The 23147-nt window shown below is 41.1% G+C and overlaps 1 protein-coding gene across 2 annotated transcripts in view; it reads left to right on the top strand.

Annotated features, from left to right (window-relative positions):
• The window catches only part of MOCS1 (molybdenum cofactor synthesis 1), a 59456-nt gene that overhangs the window by 17466 nt on the left and 18843 nt on the right, over positions 1 to 23147 (top strand). For both annotated transcript variants that reach the window (XM_061624921.1, XM_061624922.1), the window contains exons 2-7: positions 8531 to 8657; positions 10393 to 10560; positions 11733 to 11897; positions 21151 to 21212; positions 21519 to 21630; positions 21926 to 22041. In XM_061624921.1, the coding sequence (XP_061480905.1) occupies positions 8531 to 8657; positions 10393 to 10560; positions 11733 to 11897; positions 21151 to 21212; positions 21519 to 21630; positions 21926 to 22041 (750 nt within the window). The remainder of the gene's footprint in view (positions 1 to 8530; positions 8658 to 10392; positions 10561 to 11732; positions 11898 to 21150; positions 21213 to 21518; positions 21631 to 21925; positions 22042 to 23147) is intronic.

Raw genomic sequence — 23147 nt, 5'->3', positions numbered from 1 at the left:
ATTTTTCAACATGCTTCGCTGACTACTTCCTCTTCAGATGGTGAAGGAAGGAACAAGGGGATCTGCTATCCTTTAACTTGATCTTCACCAATGTGGAAAAGTTGCCTAATAAAATGAAAGTAGTGGGATTTGAGGGGGGGCTGTGTAATGCTCAAATTTGTGATCTTATGAGAACTAAAGGTGAGAATAATCAAGCATGTAACTTGGAGTTCATTTTGGACCTTGATGGATGACCTTTATCAGGCGAAGGACAGGGGGAGTATGGCCTTGTTATTCTTACCTGATCATTCAGCAGCTTTTGATACCATTGACTGTGGTATCCTCCTGAGTGTGGTGAGATGGGTATCGGAGGCACTGTGTTATAGTGGTTCTGATCCTATCTTCAGGGTCATCAAGAGAATAGCATTGAGTGATGGTCTTTCGGCCCCCTGTCGGTTGTGCTGTGGGGGGGTGCAGCAGGATACCATCTTGTCCCCAATGCTGTTTAATATCTATATGAAGCCCTTGGCAGTGCTCATCAGGAGATTTGGGGCAAGGTGTCAGCATTAGGCTGACGATACCCAGCTCTCTTTCTCTCTAACATCTGAATCGGGAGAAGCCGTGCAAGCCCTGGACCGTTGCCTGAAGTCAGTGGTGGGCTGGATGACAGCCAATAAATTGAGTCTGAATCCTAACAAGACAGAAACTCTGTGGGTTAGTGGTGCCTGAGTCCAGATAATTGGTCAGTTGCCTGCTTTGGATGGAGTCGTATTCCCTCTGAAAGAGCAGGTCCATAGTCTGGGGGTGCTCCTGGATCCATCTTTGTTGCTAAAGGCCCAGGTGACCTCAGTGGTTAGGAGTGCCTTTTACCAGCTTCAGTTGGTAAGACAGCTGTGACTGTTTCTGGACCGGGATTGCCTGACCACTATTGTCCATACACTGGTAATCTTCAGGCAGGATTACTGTAATGTGCTGTATGTGGGCCTGCCCTTGAGGTTGCTCTGGAAGCTGCAGCTAGTGCAAAATGCAGCGGTGCGACTGCTCACTGGGGCAGGGCATCGCCAACATGTCACCCTGCTGCTGAAAGGATTGCACTGGCTGCCCATTAGCTACCAGGCCAAGTTAAAGGTTCTAGTTTTGGTGTGCAAAGTCCTATACAGCTTGGGATCAGGATACCTGAAATATTGTGTTACCCCTTATATAACAAGTTGATAACTACACTCTGCAGGTGAGGGCCTCCTGCAAATACCATCTTATCAGTAGGTCTTTTCTGCACAACATAGGAAATGGACCTTGAGCATTATGGCAGTGACATTTTGGAAATCCCTCCCCTTAAATGTTAGACAGACAGGCACCATCTCTTTTATCTTTTTGGCGCCTACTGAAGGCCTTCCTCTTTCAACAATCTTTTTAAGTAGAGACCTTATCCCAGTCTGAGTCTGTGCTGGAATTGCTTTTTAAGATGTTTTTTAAAGGTTTTTTTAAAAAGATGTTTTGTTTTAATATATTTTAAAGCCTATTTTTAAGATGTTTTAGAGTGTTTTTGTTTGCCACCCCTATTGGGCGGAAGGGCGGGATATAAATTTATAAATTTTAATAAATAGTAAAAAAATTACTAAAAGAGTCGATGATAAGTTGGCTCCTTGGCTAGAAGTAATAATGGAGAAAGGAGCTCAAGATGTGTGGGTGTTCTTGAAGAAGTAGTTACTAAAGGCACAACTACAAACTATTCCAATGAAAGAGACTAATGGGAGATAACTAAAAAAGCCAAGGTGGCTGCACAAAAAGCTTAGTGACGAGCTAAAAATAAAAAAGTATAAGAAATGAGACAGGATAGCAAGGATAAGTACAGAGTAGTAGCCCAGACTTTTAGGGACAATGCCAGGAAGCTAAAGACTCAGAAGAAACCGAGGCTGGCCAGGTAATAACAACAAAAAGGTATATTTTAGGTATGCCCAAAGGAAGAGGAAGGAAATAGTAGATTTGCTGATCAGTAAGGATGGTGAAATAAATCAGTTCATGTTTTCAGGCCAGGAGAATTGCATCCTGGAAAACTAAAGGAACATGGCGGTATACTCTCAGAACTTCTGTCTATTATTTTTGAGAAATCTTAGAGAATGAGTATGATGATGTTGGACTTGAAAGATGGAGAAGTTGCTCCAATCTTCAAAAGGGGGGGGAGGTGGAGCTGGAAAATTGGAAACCAGTCGATCTGATACCAGTTTTGATACTCGGGAAGTCATCTGAACACATTATAAAAAAATCAGTTTGTCAGCATCTTGATAACAATGCAATGATTAGTAGAAGCCAGCATTTACTTGTCAAGAATAAATTCTATCAGACTAATTTTTTGATTGGGTTACTAGCTTAGTGGATTGCGGGAATGTTGTGAACATAATTTAGCTTGGTTTCAGCAGCATTTGATAAATTCCCCCTAGATATATTGGTTAGCAAACAGGTTAAATGGGGGTTAGATGAAAATGCCATCAAGTGAACTCACCAGTGATTCAGACTGTTCTCAGTGATTCCAGCTGGGGGAACATATGGAGCAGGGGAAGCTGCAGGACTCCCACCTGGGCCTTGTAATCCTCAGTATTTTTATCAGTGCCGTAAATAAAGACATTTTCGGTTTAGCAAGTCTTTTGGCCTGGAAGAGTATTTTATTTTAAAATTTGAGACACTTCTGGTGAAGTGTTCTTCTATTGTTTTATTAATATTTTATCTGCTTTTCTTTACAACTTTAAAACATGAACAATCGGGCTATTTGTCAGTTTTTGCTGCTATTTTAATTGTTTTATTTGGGGGGGTTGTATTGTTAGCAGCCTAGGACACTATAGGCAGGGTATAAATATTTAAAATAAAATAATATTTTCTTTTTAATACTATGAAGGATTATGTCCACAAAAAATTGGAAGACTAGCTATTATGTTGTGCAGTATATCAAAAGAGAACTTGGGATAGAAGGAAAGGTCATAGATTACATGCTAATACAATTTAATAATTGTAAGGACATCCATATATTTATATTCTATCTCTGCTGTTATATTTCTGTAGCATTGGGCCTTTCTAATATGTATAATGAGTATAGCTTTTTTTAAAAAATCAGATGCACAAGTATATATTTGGAAATAGGTTTATATATAGAAATTCAAATAAACACACACATAAATAATACTAATTAAATTTGGATAGTGAGTGTCTGTCCCATCCAGAGCCAAAAGAATGAGGCTGGAGTGTGTGTGCAAGTAAATCTCGTTTTATTAGAGTAATGGATACATCAAAGGCATTGCACTTCATAGGAAACCCTACGCTAACTCACTAGAGTCCCTAACTATACTCTAGACATGCTCTGCAGCGTGTGAAGGAAGTTGACTCAACGACCCCCCACTGGGAGCGGCAGGCTTATATAGGAAATGTTTTCGAACGTAATCTCTGACTCCTTCGTAATTCCTGTCTTTGCCCTGTCCGTTTCTCGCGGCGATGGGAACAAGGAGACAGGGGACGCGCATCCAGCAGCTCATCTGAAGACACCTGCTCCCGAGCAACGGGCTTGAGGTCAGGGGGCGGTGCCACACTGGAATCCTCCTGGGAACTGCTTGGTAAAGGAGGAGCTGGCACTGACTCTGAAGCTTCCCCCCACAAGTCCTCTGCATCAACTGGGGGCGGTGCGCTCGGCTCCTCGGAAAGGGCGTTACTCATGGGAACTGGCTGGAGAGCAGGCTGCCCCCCTCCCGCACGATCCTGCTCAGACACAACAATCCCCAACTCTGCTTCTTCTGGCTGCGGAGGTGCCTGAAACTCATGCCTCCCCCCTTCCTGTCCCTTCTGAGTTGGCTGCAGCGCAACAGTGTCTGAACTGGTGGAAGCTCTTTCCGTGATTGTTTTCTAGAGTGACTACTGAGTTAATCTTACCATGGAGGGATGACTTGATGATGAAGCTAGGGTGGCCACGTGTTCAGTTCTCTATTTGAAGGGCAATCCTAGTCCAAGTCCACTCTAAAGATAAAGAAGCATAGGAAGGGAGAGCAAGAGCCTTGAAGTTGTCCATCAACAGTTGGCACCTGACCAGCAGACTGAGCAGGCACACAGGTCACCTGGTTGTGGTCTTACCTACTATAGTGGCATGTGTGGTATTTCTATTTAAATACTATTTCTAAATTTGTATCTGGACATACAAATTACCATATGTATGTTTCTGTGTCCTCTTTTGCCCCCCCTTTTTTTAAAGCAATGCATTTCCTCTTTTTAGCAATGCGTAAGAGACCACTCTTGCATGGAAGGCATGTGCTCTGTCTAAAGATTACCTGTTCAATCCCAGCATCTCTAGCGAAAGGGTTTCAGTTAGAACTATATCTTATCCATTCTTCCACTTGTTGGCCCCTTTTTAAAAAGCTTATCTTGTGCTGTTACACTTCTTTGGAAAAATGTTTGTTTGCTGTAGTCTTTGCTAGTAAAATGTAAAGATGATTGTCCAGTAATCCAGTAGGAAATTATATAAAGTTGAATTTGGGATTTTTTATTGCTTTCCTAAGCATGCTGTAATAAACCTAACAGCTGTCAGTAAATAGAAATAGCCACATTCATTAGTTAATATCCCCTCCTGCTTTTCATGCTCTAAATGCTGAAGTGTTTCCTGAAGTGTTTCCTTTCTGAATACATATGCCCTTTGAACAGAAGATGACTGTTCCTTGCTCTGAAGAGCATAGAGGATTTTATTTCTGAATTTCTTTTGCCTTCATCAAGATAATCTAAAACATTTAAAGTATTTATTTAAAGTCTAAACTCTGGAGTGGCTAATGGTGCTGACTGATACCAGGTATAGCAAGTGGAACCTAACTTGAGTGGTCATGTTAAGCGTTCCAATTAGGCAACTATGACTTCCACCAAAATACTCCATTTTGTTACCTCTGTCTGTGTCTCTCCCCTCCCCCGGGATTTCTGTCCATCCTTGCCCCAACTATCAAGTAAGTCAGGTGGCCACTGAGCACACACAGTTCTCATTAGGGTGGTATTTTTGCCCCACACCCAGCTATGTTCAATGAGGCTTACCCATAGATATGTGTGCACAGGATTGCAGCTCTTTCATTGTCTCTTAGTTGGTTGCTGGGACAGTTTGTGCCTTGAATATAATTTGCTATTTCAAGTGCAAGCATGTTCAAGATATTAATACTGTTGGTTAAGCGCTGTCATTTTGAAAAGAGCGAGAGTATGTATTGTTCCTTTCAAAGCAAGAAACACTTGCTAAAAATCTCTAATTAGTAATGCATTGTGCTAGTTTCCTTTGTCATCAATTGCACTTGTTTATCTTAAGACTTCAGTGTATTGTACAGCCACAAGACTGGCTGTATACTACAGCCAGCGTGGATTTTTCTCATTCCGCAATGTTAAATTGAAAATACCCCCATGCCATTCTGATGCTTCCCATAACTTCATTTCAAAACAAAACCTTACAAAACTTATAGTCCTGAACTCAGAAACGCTTGCTTAACAACCCTCTAAATTTTCATGGCGATACACAAAACAGTCAGAGAGAATAGAGAGTTGAACGTCTAAAAAGAGAAAAAAACCTGAAAACCCTTTTGGACTTTTTTCTGTCAGTTCTCATAATCTGATGAAATTCATTAAAAATCAGCCATGTTGACAGAGTACCAATAATCCTATTACTAACCTTGCCCCATACTCTGACCTTCATCTTCTGCACTTTAGAAGTTAAAAAAAATGCATGGCTGATTTTTAATTAATTTAAGAAATTTTGGCTTGAACCCAATGATAGTGTCAGGCATGCTCAGTAAGAACCAACTGTCAGTGTTCTAAAAGCCAGACTCGCAGCTGCTTGGCTTGCCTAATCGGGGCCACACCCACACCAGCCTTTGATTTCACTTGAGACAGTCATGGCTTCCCCCAAAGAATCCTGGGAAGTGTAGTTTGTGAAGGGTGCTGAGAAGAGACTTATTCTGGCTCCAGTGGCCAGAGTGGTTTAACAGTCCACCACTCTGACTGAAGGTCTGTGAAGGGAACAGGGAGTCGCCTAGCAACTCTCAGCACCCTTTACTAACTACACTTCCCAGGATTCTTTGAGAGAAGCCATGACTGTCCAAAGTGAAATAAAGGCCTAGTGTGGATGTGGCGAGGGACGGCTTTGGTTTAAATTTGGGTGGGAGGCTACATGTGCCTGCTGTAGAATAAAAAGTTGGGGAAAATGCTGAAAAGCAATGATACTGTTCACAATGCTTTCCTTTTGGAAAGGTAAGGGACTTCCTCTCTGCCTAGTGTCCACCCACCCAATCTCCCCTCCCCCTCCTACTACCCTCCCTGCCCCTCCCCAGGCCAGCGTTGGACTATAACCTGGGAGACCAGGGTTCTAATCCACACACAGCCATAAAGCTCACTGGGTGACCTTGGGCCAGTCACTGCCTCCCAGCCTTGGAGGAAGGCAAGGGTAAAACCACCTCATGGTAAAATGTTTACCATGAAAACCCTTTCCATAGGGTCGCCATAAGTTGGGATCGACTTGAACGCAGTCCATTTCCAAACATGATTGCACAGAAGTAAATCCCACTGAACTCAAACATGCAAATGATCAGACCTGTCCTTCTCCTCTCCTCCCCCTCCTGCCTGCTCCCATCCCCTTTCTCCCCTCTGCCTTTCCTCCTCTCAACCCTCCCCATCCCCTGTGGTCAGTTTCACCTATCCTAGGCATGATTGCAGGGGAGTAAATCCCACTGAACTCAATAAGCATGCAAATGATCAATCCATTCTCAGCAGACTTGCACAGGATCCCATTTCTTATTTCCTGGATTAAAAAGGAGGGGAAATCACTAACAGGCAAAAAAAACCTTGCGGTTTAAGAACGTACCTATAGCCCACAGATGTTTCTATCAAACTTTAAAAAGCAGGGAAATTGGGCAGCTCTAGTGAATGCACCAAGGGAGCAGGAGACCTGACCTCCTCTCTGAGATATTGTACAGTAGGGCCCCGCTTTATGGTGCTTCGCTTTACAGTGATTCGCTAATACAGCGGTCTCAAACTAAAGCCACTCATACGGTGCTTGTTCAGCTTTTATGGCAGTTTTGGGGCGTCACGCGCCATTGTATTCAATGAGTTCCGCTTTACAGCGGTTTTCACTTTACAGCAGGGGTCCAGAACGTAACCCGCCATATGAGTGGGGCTCTACTGTACTGCCCTACAAATTTGTCAAAATGCAAACACAATTTGGGTTGGTCTTTCACAGTCCAATCCACTAGCTGTGTAGCTTGGAAGAATTTGGTAACGTGCCTCTGAGCATATGGTGAGTGGTGGCAACACCTGCAATCAACCCAAATAATAGAAAGAATACATATGCTGTGCTGATCTTGTTTTAGCAGGGAGGAAGCAACATTATTTAGACAGTTGATATAGTTCAGATGGTCACTTTGAATATGTCTGATTTACTTTGCAATTTTAGTGAAGTTTCATATAGGAAATCATTTTCTTTTGTTTCTATTTCTGTGAATATGTATACAGCAACACTTTGCAAAATTTACACTAAAACAACTCCAAACATATTTGTGGAATAATGGCACTGACTATTCTGCAGAATAATCTCTAGTGGACACCAGGAGTGTCTCAATTTGCATAAGATAAACCGGTGGGAGGTGAAATATATTCTAGCAAAATTCTAGGTGTGCTCTATGTTTTTAATTGACCGTGCCCACCTTGCCTTAAATGAAATGGTTTAAACATAGCAGACTGAAAACATGCATCCTCTTTTTTCCAACAGCTAGAGTCATGGCTGAAGTAGCAACATATTGTAATCATTCTGATTTTACATCACACTGCAGTTTCAGATTCAACTGTTAATGCACCCAAAATAGAAATAGAACATAACCTCCAATTTGAAACACAAAAGGCTGTCTTCACCATCATATAACACTGACCAATAAAAAGGCTTTGAAATTAATAAAAATAAATTTGACACAGATTTCTAGGATGAAAAATGAGAAAAATAAAATTTTCTAGTGTAGATTCTCTGTAGAAACATTAGTAACACAGGAAAGAAGCAAAGTAAGAAGAACACCAAGAAACATACAAAACTATAATTCTCCATCTTTGGAGATGGGATGTGTTGCCACCACTCACCATATGCTCAGAGGCGCATGTTACCAAATTCTTCCAAGCTACACAGCAAGTGGATTGGGCTGTGAAAGACCAACCCAAATTGTGTTTGCATTTTTACAACTTTGTAGGGCAGTCCAGTATCTCAGAGAGGAGGTCAGGTCTCCTGCTCCCCTGGTGCATTCACTATAGCTGCCCAATTTCCCTGCTTTTTAAAGTTCGACAGAAATATCTTTTGGCTATAGGTACGTTCTTAAACCGCATGGTTTTTTGCCTATTAGTGAATACAGTACAATGGCCTGACTCCTAAAATGCAGTTGCATTAGGCAGTCTGGAAATGAAAATTATCTGATTTCATTTAGTTCTTCCCACCCTCCAAGAGTCTGCATAATTAAGTTGTTGTTTTACTGAGTTTGTCTAAACTTAAAAGGTGAAGTGAATTTGATTTGTAATTCAGGAGATTACAAGAAGAAAAGGATTTCTAACTGAACATGCTGCCCCTTTCTCTGCGTTCCTGACTGACGGGTTTGGTCGCCAACATAACTACTTGAGGATCTCCTTGACTGAGAAATGCAACCTCAGATGTAAGTCTCTGAACTTTGAATAGAACAGGGATGGGGAACCTGTGGCCCTCCAGATATTGTTGGATTCAAACCCCCAGCAGATCCAGCCAGTGTGGTCAGTGGTCAGGGACAATTGGGGTTGTAGTTTAGCAATATCTGGTGGGCTGCAGGTTCCACAGCTCTATAATACGATCATGGGTGGTATCTAATGATCTCAGTCCTACTCAAGAGTAGACCTATTGAAGTTAATAGACATGACTGACTTTTAGGTTCATTAATTTCAATGGGTCTGCTCTAAGTAGGACGTAGTTGACTACAACCTCATATTTCTAAAGTCCAAAGCTATGCCTTTATGAGGTTCTTTTACTGAGCACATCTTTAACATATTGTGACTCTTCTGAGGCTTGATTCATACATTACTATAGCAACATGGCTATTATCCAAAAATTAATTTAGTGTGGTTGACTCTATTATGCAGCAATTAATATATGTAAATGCAAATCACACTGGGCAGCTGGGTCATATGTAAAGTTCCCATGCCAGTGCTGCAATTCCTGGTTGTGAAACCCATATCTATAGACCATCTGCTGTAAAGCAGAAAGCCTCATCTCCGTAATTTTATATTTCAAGTACACAGACATCATGTTGCATATGACATGGCTGTATGTTATGTACATGGGGAAACTTTTTTCAGCCAGAGAGCCACATTCCAGTGATAGTTGAGGCCAGATACAGAAGCAGGCAAAACAATGGATCTGACTCTTCCATTTGTGTAGGCTACATTACAGCCATGCAAAAAGTTCCACACGTACACGCTCATCCATCCACCCACCCACCCACACACCCATCCATCTATCCATCCATCCATCCAAGCAAGAGGTATTATCATAATTCAAGGACACATTCCAGCCAGACAAAAGCAATTGAAGTTACGCTGCAGGCCTGTGGATGGTGTGAAATTAGAAGTGGCCCATGGAGAGTCGCAACAACCAAATAGACAGACCTAGAAGGCTTCATTTGGCCCCAGGCCTGAGGTTCCTTACCTCTGCTGTATATGATATGCTGTTACGTGGAAGTGTTTTTTTCATTGGTAGCCACAACACTATTGAAACATGTAATGGTGTGGTGGGGAAGGGGAGATGTTAAATTGAGAGAGAAAGCAAGATAATGTCCTGCTTTTGAATTGCATTTTATGATGCATATGTCCTCTATAAAGGACAGGAAACAACTCCATGTCAGTTCAGGGTGACATAATTTTTAACTGTTTTAAAAGACAGAAATGAAAATTATGTAAGAAAACTACATAGACCAAAACATTATATTGCTCCATCTGCGGGCAAAGTAGGCTTCTCTCCTGAATAAATTAGGTATTTGGATTTATTTTCCAACAAAATTATGTGGGAAAGGCATGGCTGCCTGAGTTCTTTTTCACAGACCCTCTGCAGTCACACATGCGGTTTCTGGGCCTGTGCAGATCCTTTTTTGGGAAACTTCTAGAGCTCGGCTACAGGTCTGGTGAGTGCCCCACCCTCAGTTCGCATGCATTAAGGGGCCCGGCTCCTGCCTTCCCACTCATTTCTCTTTCAACTGCTGCAGAGAATACTTCAAGGGAACTTTCCTCTTTGGGCTAGGGATCTCCTGTGAGGAATTACTTCACAGAACATCTTTCTTCAAGTTCTATTTTATTCTTTTTGTTTAACAACAATTAACATCTGTCTGTCTTTTTCACATTTTGTTTATTTGCTGCATGTTTCAGGTCAGTACTGCATGCCAGAGGAGGGAGTTCAGCTTACCCCCAAATCTGAATTGCTGAGCCCTGAGGAGATCATCACTCTGGCCAGGCTCTTTGTGAAGGAAGGTGTGGACAAGATCCGACTGACTGGGGGAGAGCCTCTCATCCGGCCTGATGTAGTTGACATCATAGGTATGCTCCTCATATAGTTTTGTTATGCAGTGTTCATGAGGTCCTCTAGTTCACAAAGCTTGATGTAGAGCAGTGTGCAACCCAGAGTTCCTTGAGAATTCAGACAGATCTTTAGCTGCTTTGCTGTACACAAAAGCATGATAGCCAGAAACAACAGCCCTCCTGAGCAGCGTAGGATTATTTCCTTCAGTTTTGTCCTGCTCTTATGTATATTATGGGGTTTCTTTTCTCATTTTCAGACATTTCTGAAAGTTAGTATACATATCCCAGGCAATGTATGATGGTTAGGTTATACCTTAGTATGTGGGAATGGATCTCCCACAAGGTTTGCTTCCTAGAAAAACTGCATCGAAGGAACTACAACTTATACACACACTACATTTTCCCCTTGTTTTACTTTACATGGTGCATTAATCCTTAATAGAATAACCTCCATCTAGAAAAAAATGTGTACAATGTCGAGTGCAGTCCACTTTCTGTGGTGCTGTTGTTGTCCAGTTGGTGTAGCTTGAACCAGTAAAACACTATGCTGCACTTTGTACATTACCATATGTGTGCTTTTCCCTCCAGAGATATGTCTATGGAGATATCACATCTGAAGTGGTCCTTGGCTGATGTGGTCTCAGTGGTAGAGCACATGCTTTGCATGCAGAAGGTCCCAGGTTAAGTCCCTAGTATCTCTAGTTAAAAGGCATCAGTTGGCAGGGTGTCTGGGATTATAGAGAGCTGCAGCTGGTCAGGGGAGAGAATACTCACTTACATGGATCAATAATCTGACTTGGAATAAAGAGTTTTCTGTGTGCCATCCAAAATCATGGGTGAAATGCAGGATGAAAGCAGTAAATTGTTGTTGTCCTTCCAGGAAGGCTAGGGTACAGAAACTGACTTTAGAATAATTGTTTCAGTCTGATCTTTAGTAAGAATCAATGCCTGAAGATCTTGATTTATGCAAATACTACTTTAAATCGCCACCCTGGGCTCCTACTGGGAGAAAGGGCGGGATATAAATCAAATAAATAAATGTGTGTGATTCAACCATTTGTCAATTTGTTTACCCCTTCCCTGTGCTGTTTTGACTTATGACCCATAACCTATTAATGAATTTTCTCTAGGATTGAGTACTTTTTAGTTATTTTTAGTTAATGTTATCTTTTGCTATTATGTTTTCCCAGCTCAGATGCGCAAACTAGAAGGGCTGCAAACCATTGCCGTCACGACTAATGGTATCAATTTAGCCAGATTGTTGCCCCGGTTGAAGGAGGCGGGCCTGGATGCCATTAACATCAGCTTGGACACATTGGTCCCAGCCAAATTTGAATTTATTGTCCGTCGAAAAGGTACAGCTGGAGCCTTGCTGTTACTCTCACTGTAATGTTTTTAGGGTTTTCTTCATTATATCCTGCATAGTGATTACCAGGTGGTGTCAGATGGAGAACTCAGGGCTATTTTAGGACTGTCTCTATGCTCTGTTTCACAATCAGGACTCCCTTTTCATTGCAGCCCAGCATATAGAGATGCATAGTCATGACTTAAACCTCTGATTACTCATTGTTTGTGTGACTGCTACTGTAATTATTGGTTTGTTTTATTTTATTTTGTTCAGTACAGGCAATATGATACAATGAGGCTTCCAATATACATTACACAAGACAAACCGGGGTAAACCCTTTTTAAAAAGATGTTTTTAAAGCTTTTTTAAAAAATGTTTTTAACGTTGTTTTGTTTTAATGTGTTTTAAGGACCGTTTTTATGCTGTTTTAATGTGTTTTTAGCGCTTCGTCCTGCTGAGAGAAGGGCGGGATATAAATCAAATAATAAATAAATAAATAATAAAATTAAAAGCCAAGGAAAGAGCTTTATAAAGGAACAGTAAAAAAGGTTACAGAGTTAACTGGCAGTGCATAGCGTACAGTACTGGTGGTTTCAGAAAGGCTTTTTTAAAAGGGAAAAATTAAGGGAGGTAGCTTGAGAAAGACAGCAGGAAAGAGTTCCATCTAAAGAAGCTGTGATGAGGACAAGAATGGCAAGGAACACCCCAAGAAGCTCACAATAAAAAAAACTCCTGCAGAGAACAGAAAATGAGGACCCGAATCCCTTACATTCAAGTTCCAGCAATTTAGTGCCATCCAGATGTTTTGGGCTACAAATCCCATAAGCCCTCTAAAAGTCCAAAACATTGGAGGGCACTAGGTTGAAGAAGGTTGCCTCAAAGCAAGAAGCTCTGAGTTGATGTGAATAGTCAAGTTGATGTGGACAAGTATTATACAGCCGCGAGAGTAGCTATATACTATAGCCAGCATGGATTTTTCACATTCCGCCATGTTAAATTGAAAATAACCTCCATGCCATTCTGATGCTTCCCATAAGCACATTTAAAAACAAAATCTTACAAAACATATAGTCCTGAACTCAAACGCTTGCTTAACAACCCTCTACGTTTTCATGGTGATACACAAAACACTCAGAGAATCCAGAGTTCAAAGTATAAAACAAGAGGAAAGAAATCCAGACCCCTGTTGGACTTTTTTCTGTCAGTGCTCTCATAATTTGTTGAAATTAGGTAAAACTCAGCTGTATTCACAGAGTACCTGTAATCCTATTATTGACCTTGCCCCATATGCTAACCTTTATCTTCTGCAATTTAAAGGTTAAAAAATGCATGGTTGATTTTTAATTAACTTAAGAAAATTAACATTTGAGTCTATGATAGCTCAGGCATGCTCAGTAAGAACCAACTGTCAGTGTTCTAAAAGCCAGACTCACAGCTTGGCTAATCAAGTGGCCACACCCAACCCAGACACTTCATCAGTTGCCTGCTTTGGATGGGGTCATACTCTCTCTGAAAGAGCAGGTCCATAGTCAGGGGGTGCTCCTGGATCCATCTTTGTCGCTAGAGGCTCAGGAGACCTCCGTGGCCAGGAGTGCCTTTTACCAGCTTCAGCTGGTAAGACACCTGCAGCTGTTTCTGGACTGGGATAGCCTGACATGTGTCTTTGAGCATATGGTGAGTGGTGGCAACACCTGCAATTATGACTGCATCTCCCAAAATGGAGAATTACATTTTTGTATTTTTGTTGGTGTTCTTACTTTGCTTCTTTCCTGTGTTACTGTTGTTTCTACAGAGAATCTAATCTAGAAAATTATGTTTTTCTCATTATTCAAATTTATTTTATTAATTTCAAAGCCTTTTTATTGGTGAGTGTAATATGATGGTGAAGACAGTCTTTTGTGTTTCAAACTGGAGATTATACAGCCACAAGAGTGGCTGTATACTATAGCCAGCGTGGATTTTTCACATTCCGCAATGTTAAATTGAAAATACCCCCCATGCCATTCTGATGCGTCCCATAAGCTCATTTCAAAACAAAACCTTACAAAACTTACAGTCCTGAACTCAGAAACACTTTCTTAACAACCCTCTAAATTTTCATAGCTATACACAAAACAGTCAGAGAGAATAGAGAGTTCAAAGTCTAAAAAGAGAGGGGGGAAACCCAGAGCCCCTTCGGACTTTTTTCTGTCAGAGTTCTCATAATTTGTTGAAATTCATTAAAAATCAGACCATCTTCTGCAGTTTAAAAGTAAAAAAAAAGAATGCCTGGCTGATTTTTAATTTAAGAAATTTTGGCTTGAACTCAATGATAGTGTCAGGCATGCTCAGTAAGTACCAACTGTCAGTGTTCTAAAAGCCAGACTCACAGCTGCTTGGCTTGCCTAATCAGGGGGCCACACCCACACCAGCCTTTGATTTCACTTGAGACAGTCATGGCTTCCCCCAAAGAATCCTGGGAAGTGTAGTTTGTGAAATGTGCTGAGAGGAGACTCCTGTTCCACTGAAAGAGCTCCAGTGGCCAGTCTGGTTTAACAGTCAGCCACTCTTGATTGAAGGTCTGTGAGGGGAACAAGGCATCTCCTAGCAACTGTCAGTAGCGTTCACTAACTGCACTTCCCAGGATTCTTTGAGAGAAGCCGTGACTGTCCAAAGTGAAATAACAGTCTGGTGTGGATGTGGCCAGGGACAGCTTTGGTTTAAATTTGGGTGGAAGGCTACATGTGCCTGCTGTAAAATAAAAAGTTGGGGAAACGCTAAAAAGCAATGATACTGTTCACAATGTTTTCCTTTTGGAAAGGAAAGAGGCTTCCCCTTTGCCTAGTGCCCACCCATGCAATCTCCTCCCCTCCCCCTCCTCTTACCCTCCCTGCCCCTCCCCCAGGTCAGCATTGGACTACAACCTGGGAGACCAGGGTTTGAATCCCCATACAGCCATGAAGCTCACTGGGTGACCTTGGCCCAGTCACTGCCTCTCAGCCTCAAGAGGAAGGCAATGGTAAAACCACCACTGAATACCATTTATCATGAAAACCCTATTCATAGGGTCACCATAAGTTGGGATCGACTTGAAGGCAGTCCATTTCCATTTTCAAATATGATCACACAGAAATTAATCCAATTGAACTGAAAAAGTATGCAAATGATCAAACCCATCCTCCTCCCTCCTATCCCCTCCCTCTTGCCCCTTCCCTCACCCTTCCTTTGCCCTTCCCTCCCCATCTCCATCCCCTTCCAATCTCCTTCCCCCTCCCCCCCCTTCCTCCTCCCCATGGTCAGTTTTACCTATCTTAAGCATGATTGCACAGGAGTAAATACTATTGAACTCTATAAGCATGCAAATGATTGAAACTGCCCTCCCCTCCCCCTTCCTTTGCCCCCCTCCAATCTGCTCCTTCCCCCTCGGTCAGTTTTACCTATCCTAACCATGATTGCATAGGAGTATGCAACTCAATAAGCATGCAAATGATCAGACCTACCTTTCCTCTCCTTCTCCTTCCCCTCTCCTCTCCCTTTCTCCTCCCCTCCCCTCTTCCTTCTTCTTCCTCCCCTGCCCACTCCAGCCCTCCCTCCCTTCCTTCCCTCCCAGTCAGTTTCACCTATCCTAAGCATGATTGCAGGGGAGTAAATCCCACTGAACTCCATAAGCATGCAAATGATCAATCCATTCTCAACAAATTTGCACAGGATCCCATTTCTTACCTCCCGGGTTAAAAAGCAGAGAAAGTCACTAACAGGCAAAAAACCTTGCGTTTTAATAATGTACCTATAGCCCACATATATTTCTATCAAACTTCAAAAAGCAGGGAAATTGGGCAGCTCTAGTGAATGCACCAGGGGAGCAGGAGTCCTGACCTCCTCTCTGAGATATTGGACTGCCCTACAAATTTGTCAAAATGCAAACACAATTTGGGTTGGTCTTTCACAGTCCAATCCACATGCTGTGTAGCTTGGAAGAATTTGGTGACGTGCCTCTGAGCACATGGTGAGTGGTGGCAACACCTGCAATCAGCCCAAATAATAGAAAGAAGACATGTCCTGTGCTGATCTTGTGTTAGCAGGAGGGCTTCGGCGATGGGGCGGTGTACAAATACAAATGTCAAAGTCTAAAGAGAGAGAAAAAACCCAGACCCCTTTTGGACTTTTTTCTCTGAGAGTTCTCATAATCTGTTGAAATTCATCAAAAACCGGCCATGTTCACAGAGGACCTGTAATCCTGTTACTGCTTTTTAAAGTTTGATAGAAATATCTGTTGGCTGTAGGTACAGTCTTAAATTGAAAAGTTGTTTGTGCCTTTTAATGAATGGAGACTTAAGCCAAGGTGTGGTGGTGTTCTACCCACAGGGGAAGAAGGGATTGTCTGCAGAGGCATTCCAGACTGAGAGGAGAAGGGCTGCTCAATTCAGTTGATTTTCTTCAGCCATAGTTCATAAGGATAACAGTATAATTACAAGGGGAAAATCACAGCGATACTGAAACTGGTTAAAAAGGATCTTAAAATAAAGCAAAATCCCATTTAAGCATGAATTTAAGAGTATCTATTAATGTCAGATACCTGTTTCATTTGTATCAAAATATTTTTGTTGGCATCTTGAAGCAGCCTTAGCCATAATTCAGGCGATCTTCATTATTGATAGCAAACCAATTTTACTTTTGTTGAAACTGTCTAGTGTTCATGCTCCTTGAAATAAAGAACAGGAGAATCTATCCTACACATTTTCATGATGGGTCCACAGAACTTACAATATAGAATATCTTCCTTTGCTTTCTCAGTACAGATAAAGTATCTTTAATTAAAAAGCACTTTATAATATTGCTAATGGTGCAGAAGGCACTTGTTGAACATCAGTTAGATATTCAAGGCCATAATAAAATGTCATAGTTGAATATCAGGGTACTGTTTTATTATTAGCCATTGAAATGAAATCATTCTGAACAAAGATATTTCAGCTGGTTTTAAATCCCAACTTAGCAACAGGTATTCTAGAATGTACACACACACCCCAACATAAAAATCTTGTAAAAAAAACATATGGTTGGATTATCTTCTGGGCCTAAGTGGATTGTTAGGGGGAATTTAATTTTTGTTCCTGAGGATATACTATATCCTCAGAAGCCTACCTTCCCATACATGGATGATTTTCATCTAGCAAGGAAATAAAATTCATATTCTCATTGCCACTGGAAACATGCATGTTTCTGATCATAGTAAGATTGAAGGTGTATCCCTAGGAATGCATAACATTTTTTAGACTTTATTTACTCCAGTTCAACAGATCATTAAAATCCCATATGGTATGTGTTTACAATATTTGTTCAATGATTTTTAGAATGGGCACAATTTGTTTAACTCTATAAATTCTCCAGAATTTCAGTAGCACTGATATTTTCTTTAAAAACAAAGCAGCCAAATTTTTGTATAAAAATAAAGTGCACACACACAGAGTTGCAATTTGTTGGTAAACCTAGAGGAATGTGCCTTAAATTTGAGTGGAGGCAGGATACAAGATCCTCTTATGCAGGCCGGTTTTAGAAAATTTCTTCCTCAGTTTTCTGTCAAATTCTCACTCATGTATCTGCCATTGTAGGAAACTGGGGGAAAGGTGTGGGGCAAAACACTTAGGGACCTTGAAGAGACAGCTACAGAGTAGTGGGAACAATCATCTCTCTCCCCCCCCAACTATGCCCCAGCATTGTCCCTTTAGGCCATTCTGTGGTAAATGAGGAACGCTACTAGGCTGCTGATTGCGGTGCAGCTGCCAGTTGAAAGAGTGACAAGGCTTCGTAGAAAAAGTGAGAAACCCTCTGTCTCCCACCTTACGAAAGTGAAGCCTCTGTACCCCCTGAAAATTAATAAATTTGCCCCCCTCATAAACACACACAAGTTGCCAAGAATGTTCTCCCTTTTGTGGGGCACAAATGGCCTCACAGAAATGGGAGGGAATATTCAGCCTAGAAGTAGTGTGCGTGCCCTTCGCTTGACTGACTGATTGATTGATTGATTGATTGCATTTGTATACCGCCCCATAGCCGAAGCTCTCTGGGCAGTTTCCAACAATTAAAAACATTAACACAAATATACAAATTTAAAAACACATTTTTAAAAAACAATTTAAAAACACATGCTAAAATGCCTGGGAGAAGAGGAAGTTGTCTCTCATAAAATGCTAGCATGAAAATCTGTCCCTAAAAACACCACAATTGTTCCCTGGTTCATTTAACTTCAGAAAGTTGTTGTGGCAGACCTCAAGTTTATGGGATTTATTTTTTTTTGTTGGACCACTGAAGTCCACTAACTGGAGCTAGGTGCAGTATAGAGTATCCAGGACACCAAAGTAGCAGGCACCTAACCTAACTTTTTTGGGCAGACATGCACTTAAGAGTTGAGGAATACTGGTACCTCTGAGCAAATGTTCAGCCCAATAGAATGTTTTCAGTCTCGGAACTTAACTCACAATCCTGACAAAACCCCGCTACTGGTCATCCCTACGCCCCCAGCTTTCTTCATCTCAGCAGCCTAATTGAGCAATTTTAAATGAGTTTCATACCAGATTTTGCTGATGTCATTATAGAAGGTTTCATTTTGCATGTCACTATTTGTTAGGGGAAAAATGGTGATTCCGTTGTCAGTAGTGAGAGGCAGTATAGAAACAGGATTAATACTGCTACAACAGATTTTGCCACAAGTGTATCAATGCTGAAACAAGGCTTTGAATGCAAGGTATTCTCAGTTTTGTGTATAGCCTGCTATTCTTTATAGAGGAAATGTGGTTCTGTAGCCACTAGATGGTGCTACAATAACAGTTTAATAAAACTTTTGCTTTAAAAAAAAACAATAAAAAGTGTCTCTAATAGGTCCAAGATGTTTGCATATTTTCTTTGTGTTTCTTAATATGGATTGTGCTATGTATGGTGATCTTCGAATAGGTGGAGAGGCCTACCCTTTACATATATTTCATCACACATCGAATTCTATGTGTTCAGTCACAAGTCTGATAAAACCAACATCATCGTCTGCAACTCCACTACAGTGGAATCAATTAAGTGTAATGCTCAGGAAAGTTGTGACTCAACCAACGTTTTGGACAGTGAATTATAGTTTGGCTGGATCTGATTACTTGACCAGTCTGGGAACACAGACGACTTTAAGTAGATGGGGCTGTTAAGTTGTTTTTTCAGAGACGATATTCACCCAAGTGCTTTGTAAATTAACAAAAATGGTGGTAACCACAAGCTTAGATGGCTTTAAAGAGAAAGAGAAAAGTCTGTTTTGATGGCTACTAGCCACAATAGTTGTGCACTACCTGTGGGATTGAAAGCAGCATCCCTCTGAATACCAGCTGCTGGGGGACAACAGCAGGAGAAGGCTATCCCCCCTCACGTCCTGCTTGTGGGTTTCTCAGTAGGCATCTGCTTGGCTGTTGTGAGAACAGGATACTAGACCAGACGGGCCTTTAGTCCGATCCAGCAGCACTGCTCTTAGCAGCCGAAGCTCTGCTCACGGCCGGAGTTCGATTCCAACAGAAGGAGGACGTTGAATCTCCGGTAAAAGGGGTCGAGGTCCACTCAGCCTTCCATCCATCCGTGGTCGGTAAAATGAGTACGCGGCATATGCTGGGGGGTAAAGAAAGGCCGGGGAAGGAACTGGCAATCCCACCCCATGTATACGGTCTGCCTAGTAAACGTCGCAAGACATCACCCTAAGAGTCGGAAACGACTCGCACTACAAGTGCGGGAACACCTTTACCTTTTACCCCTTTCACTCTGGAATGTCTCGGAAGGAAGATTCATTCATGAGTTTATTCTCTATAGTGGTATGATCTGTTCAAATGTAACATCCTCCCTGACAACCCATTAAGAAAATAAGTGAGGTGGTACAAATTGTCTAGAAATTGCCTGATGTGTTTGTCTTATGCTGATTGCTTGTGTTTTGATTACTGTTCTCTTGGTTCTAAATTGTCTTCTGACTTTCCTCTTTGTTTTTTCTCTGATCCATTTCCAAGCTTTCCGTGAGCATCTATTCTTGAGTTTTTATCACCATATGTTGTACTCTCAGCTACCGTGTTTAGTCTGCAAGCTTATTTTATCAGAATTAACCTTGCAACTGATGTCTCAGGTTTTCTGAGGCACAGAGAAGAGGAGTAACTAACCAGCTTCGACATCAAGCTTCTTTGAAGGATACGGACTGTTCTGCAATGTTGGACTTCATTGTATATTTGTTTTTTTCTCTCTCTCTTTTGCAGATTAAATTGTTTTGAGATTTCAGCCTGTTTTGTGATATTTTGTGGTGCTATTTATTGATACTGTTGTAGTTTATTATTATTATTATTATGTTCTGAATTGTTTTTATTATAGTTTGTTCTTGCTATGGAAGCCACTTTGAGGTCACCTGGTGATGAAAAGCAGCATACAAATATACTAAATAAATAATAAATAATCAAGCAATTATTGTGGCATTCCAGTTTGTTTATTTGAACCTTATATTGTGAACCTGGTTCCCTCCAGATGCTTTTGGGTATGACTCCTATTGCCCCAGGCAGCACAGCCATGCTGATGGAAGTTGTACCCTAAAATCTCTAGAGGGCATCAGGTTGGCAAAGACTGTTACACCTTTTGTCAGGTCCTTTGCCTTTCCACCCCACTCTGTCCCACAATACACCACCCCCGTGAAGCTGGTTTTGTGATCCCAGTGTGGACTTAGCTTGTATTTTCCCAAATGGAAACCCATTCATGCCACTTGGAAAAGTTTCAAAAGCAGTTTGGGATATAACTTGAAGACTAAGGTCATTAAAAAGAAAAAGTTTTCGTTTGAATCTTAAGTAGCATTTCAGATCTTGGCTTAAAATCCACACTTGCTAAAAGCGATGACTGATAGTAGTTAACTGGACGGAGCAGTTTTTTCCTATGAAATAGAAAATAACTGTGACTGTTTGATTACATTCATAATTTGCCACAAAATATATATATGTAATGCTTGATATCAAGTGTCACATTATTTCCCCATAATTGGGTTTTAAACATTTTATTTTATTTATTATTTGATTTATATCCTGCCCTTCCTCCCAGCAGGAGTCCAGGGCGGCATCAAAAGATGGACTTTAGATTAATGTGTTTGTCATGAATTCAACTTTAAAAGATTATTTGTAGACTTCAATATATTTTTATAAAATTCATTGCGTGTGTACTGTATGTGTGTCGATATTCAGAAATAACTGTTTTTACCCATCCTATGTTAGAGTTGATCCGTGTTTATATTTTAGGTTTCCACAAGGTGATGGAAGGGATTCACAAAGCCCTTGAACTTGGGTATGATCCTGTTAAGGTGAGAATTATTAATAGTGCCTGTTTAATATATATTTATATCTATATATAACATCTGTTTGTAGGCTGTATTGCTGTGGCTGAATCAAAAATGGGAAACAGAAGTAATTGAAGAGGCTCTGTCCAGATAATTGGATTCTGGAATGAATTCCCAATATGCAACTTTTTGGTTATCTTTTAAAGGAAAAAAAGTAATGAAAAATACTCCTTTGAAATGACAATCCTTATGAGCCCTTATCTGCATGGCACCTTATGCTGTCATGTTCATATGCTGCCTTACACACCTTTGCTTTTTTTCTCCTCCTAGGTGAACTGTGTAGTTATGAGAGGTCTTAACGAAGATGAGCTAGTGGATTTCGTGGCTCTTACAGAGAAGCAGCCCCTGGATGTACGCTTCATAGAATACATGCCCTTTGATGGTGAGTGATTCAGCCATCCTAGCTCTGCTTTGGTTCACAGAATCAATAATCCTAAAGCAAGCAATTTCCATTTCTGCAGAAGTTGGTAATGGAACGTTGGCTTAAGTATCTGCACCTTCTGTGCCCTCCGAGGTTTCCGTTTGGCAAAGGCACAAATGAAACTCCGGGAAATGCTTTCTTTAGTGTGTGTCTGTGTGACTTCACACAGGAAATAATAGGTCACAAAATAAGCTTTTTGTTCCACCCCCACTGTCAGACTCGCTACCAAATAATACTGGTTCCGCTCTCATTCTAGGCAACAAATGGAACTTCAAGAAAATGGTGAGCTATAAGGAGATGCTGGATACAATCAAGCAAAGATGGCCAGAGCTGGAAAAACTGCCATGTGAAGAAGCCTCTAGCACTGCTAAGGTGGTTAACATAGTACGATCAAAGGAGGGCCAAAATTTTATCTAAGTTCAGGGCTTGTTTATAAGCCAGCTGAGTTGACCCCAATGAGATTAGCTTTTGAAAGCAACATCAAAATGGCTGCAATAGTCCTGATAGACATCTGTGCACTTACTTTAGCAGTTATGACAGTCATGATGAAAGGGTTATGATATCGGAGGAACTCTGTGCTAGCTGAAACAAAACTGTTTAAGATGCTGTAGTGAAGGGTGTGCAGGAGATTCAAGTATACACTGGGAATTGTGAATGTTAATGCTGGCTGAGGAAAATGGACCTGTAGTTACATGTCCCATGTGCTAACTGAAACTAGCTCCTAATTTAACAGTGGGATGAAAGAGAATGGTTTATCTCTTTCCTTTGGATGTATAAAAGTATCTCCGTGACTGTCCATGGCGGCCTGTTGAAGTTAGGGATGCTTCAGACACAGTATTTTTCCTGCACAGGTATAAAAGTTGTAAGAAATGCAACCACATGCATATAGGTTTACCCATGTTCATATGGTGAATTGCAAGAGTTTTTCTCTTGTCATGTATAACACCCATCTGAAAACTGCTGGGGAAGGTGTGAAGCAAACGTTAAGAGTGCTTCAGAAATAACAAGATTCTTCCATAGAAAGCACTTCCGTAAAGGAAATTACTTGTGGTCCATATTTAAATATTTCTATGTTTAAAGTGTGCACGCTTGTATTCTTTTGGTTTGTTTGTTTTTTAATGTAAGTGGGGTTTGCTGCCATTATCCTCCTTCGTTTTTGCCCAAATACAAAAAAACCAGACAGAAATTAGGGGGTTTTTTTGAAGGAAAGTAAGGGTGGGGATAATAGAAATGCTATCATAATCAGCAGTAGTGCTTCACGGGCTGCAATATGAGCCTCAAAGAATTTCCAGGGAGCGATTTTTGTAGGTAGACCATGTGCTGGGAAAAGTCTCTTCTTGATGTTTTCTGTTATCTATAAAGAGCTATATGCATGTATCTTTTTGCCTATACACATGGTGTACAGAGCCTGGAAATCCATGGCCAACTGTGGTTCTTCAGAAGTTGCGCACATAGCTAACTATAGATGAGTCCAGTTG

Source organism: Rhineura floridana, chromosome 4 (genome assembly GCF_030035675.1).
Source record: "Rhineura floridana isolate rRhiFlo1 chromosome 4, rRhiFlo1.hap2, whole genome shotgun sequence".
Classification (NCBI taxonomy): domain Eukaryota; kingdom Metazoa; phylum Chordata; class Lepidosauria; order Squamata; family Rhineuridae; genus Rhineura; species Rhineura floridana.
Note: the sequence above shows the minus strand (reverse complement) of the source record. Positions and strands in the feature narration are given on the sequence as shown.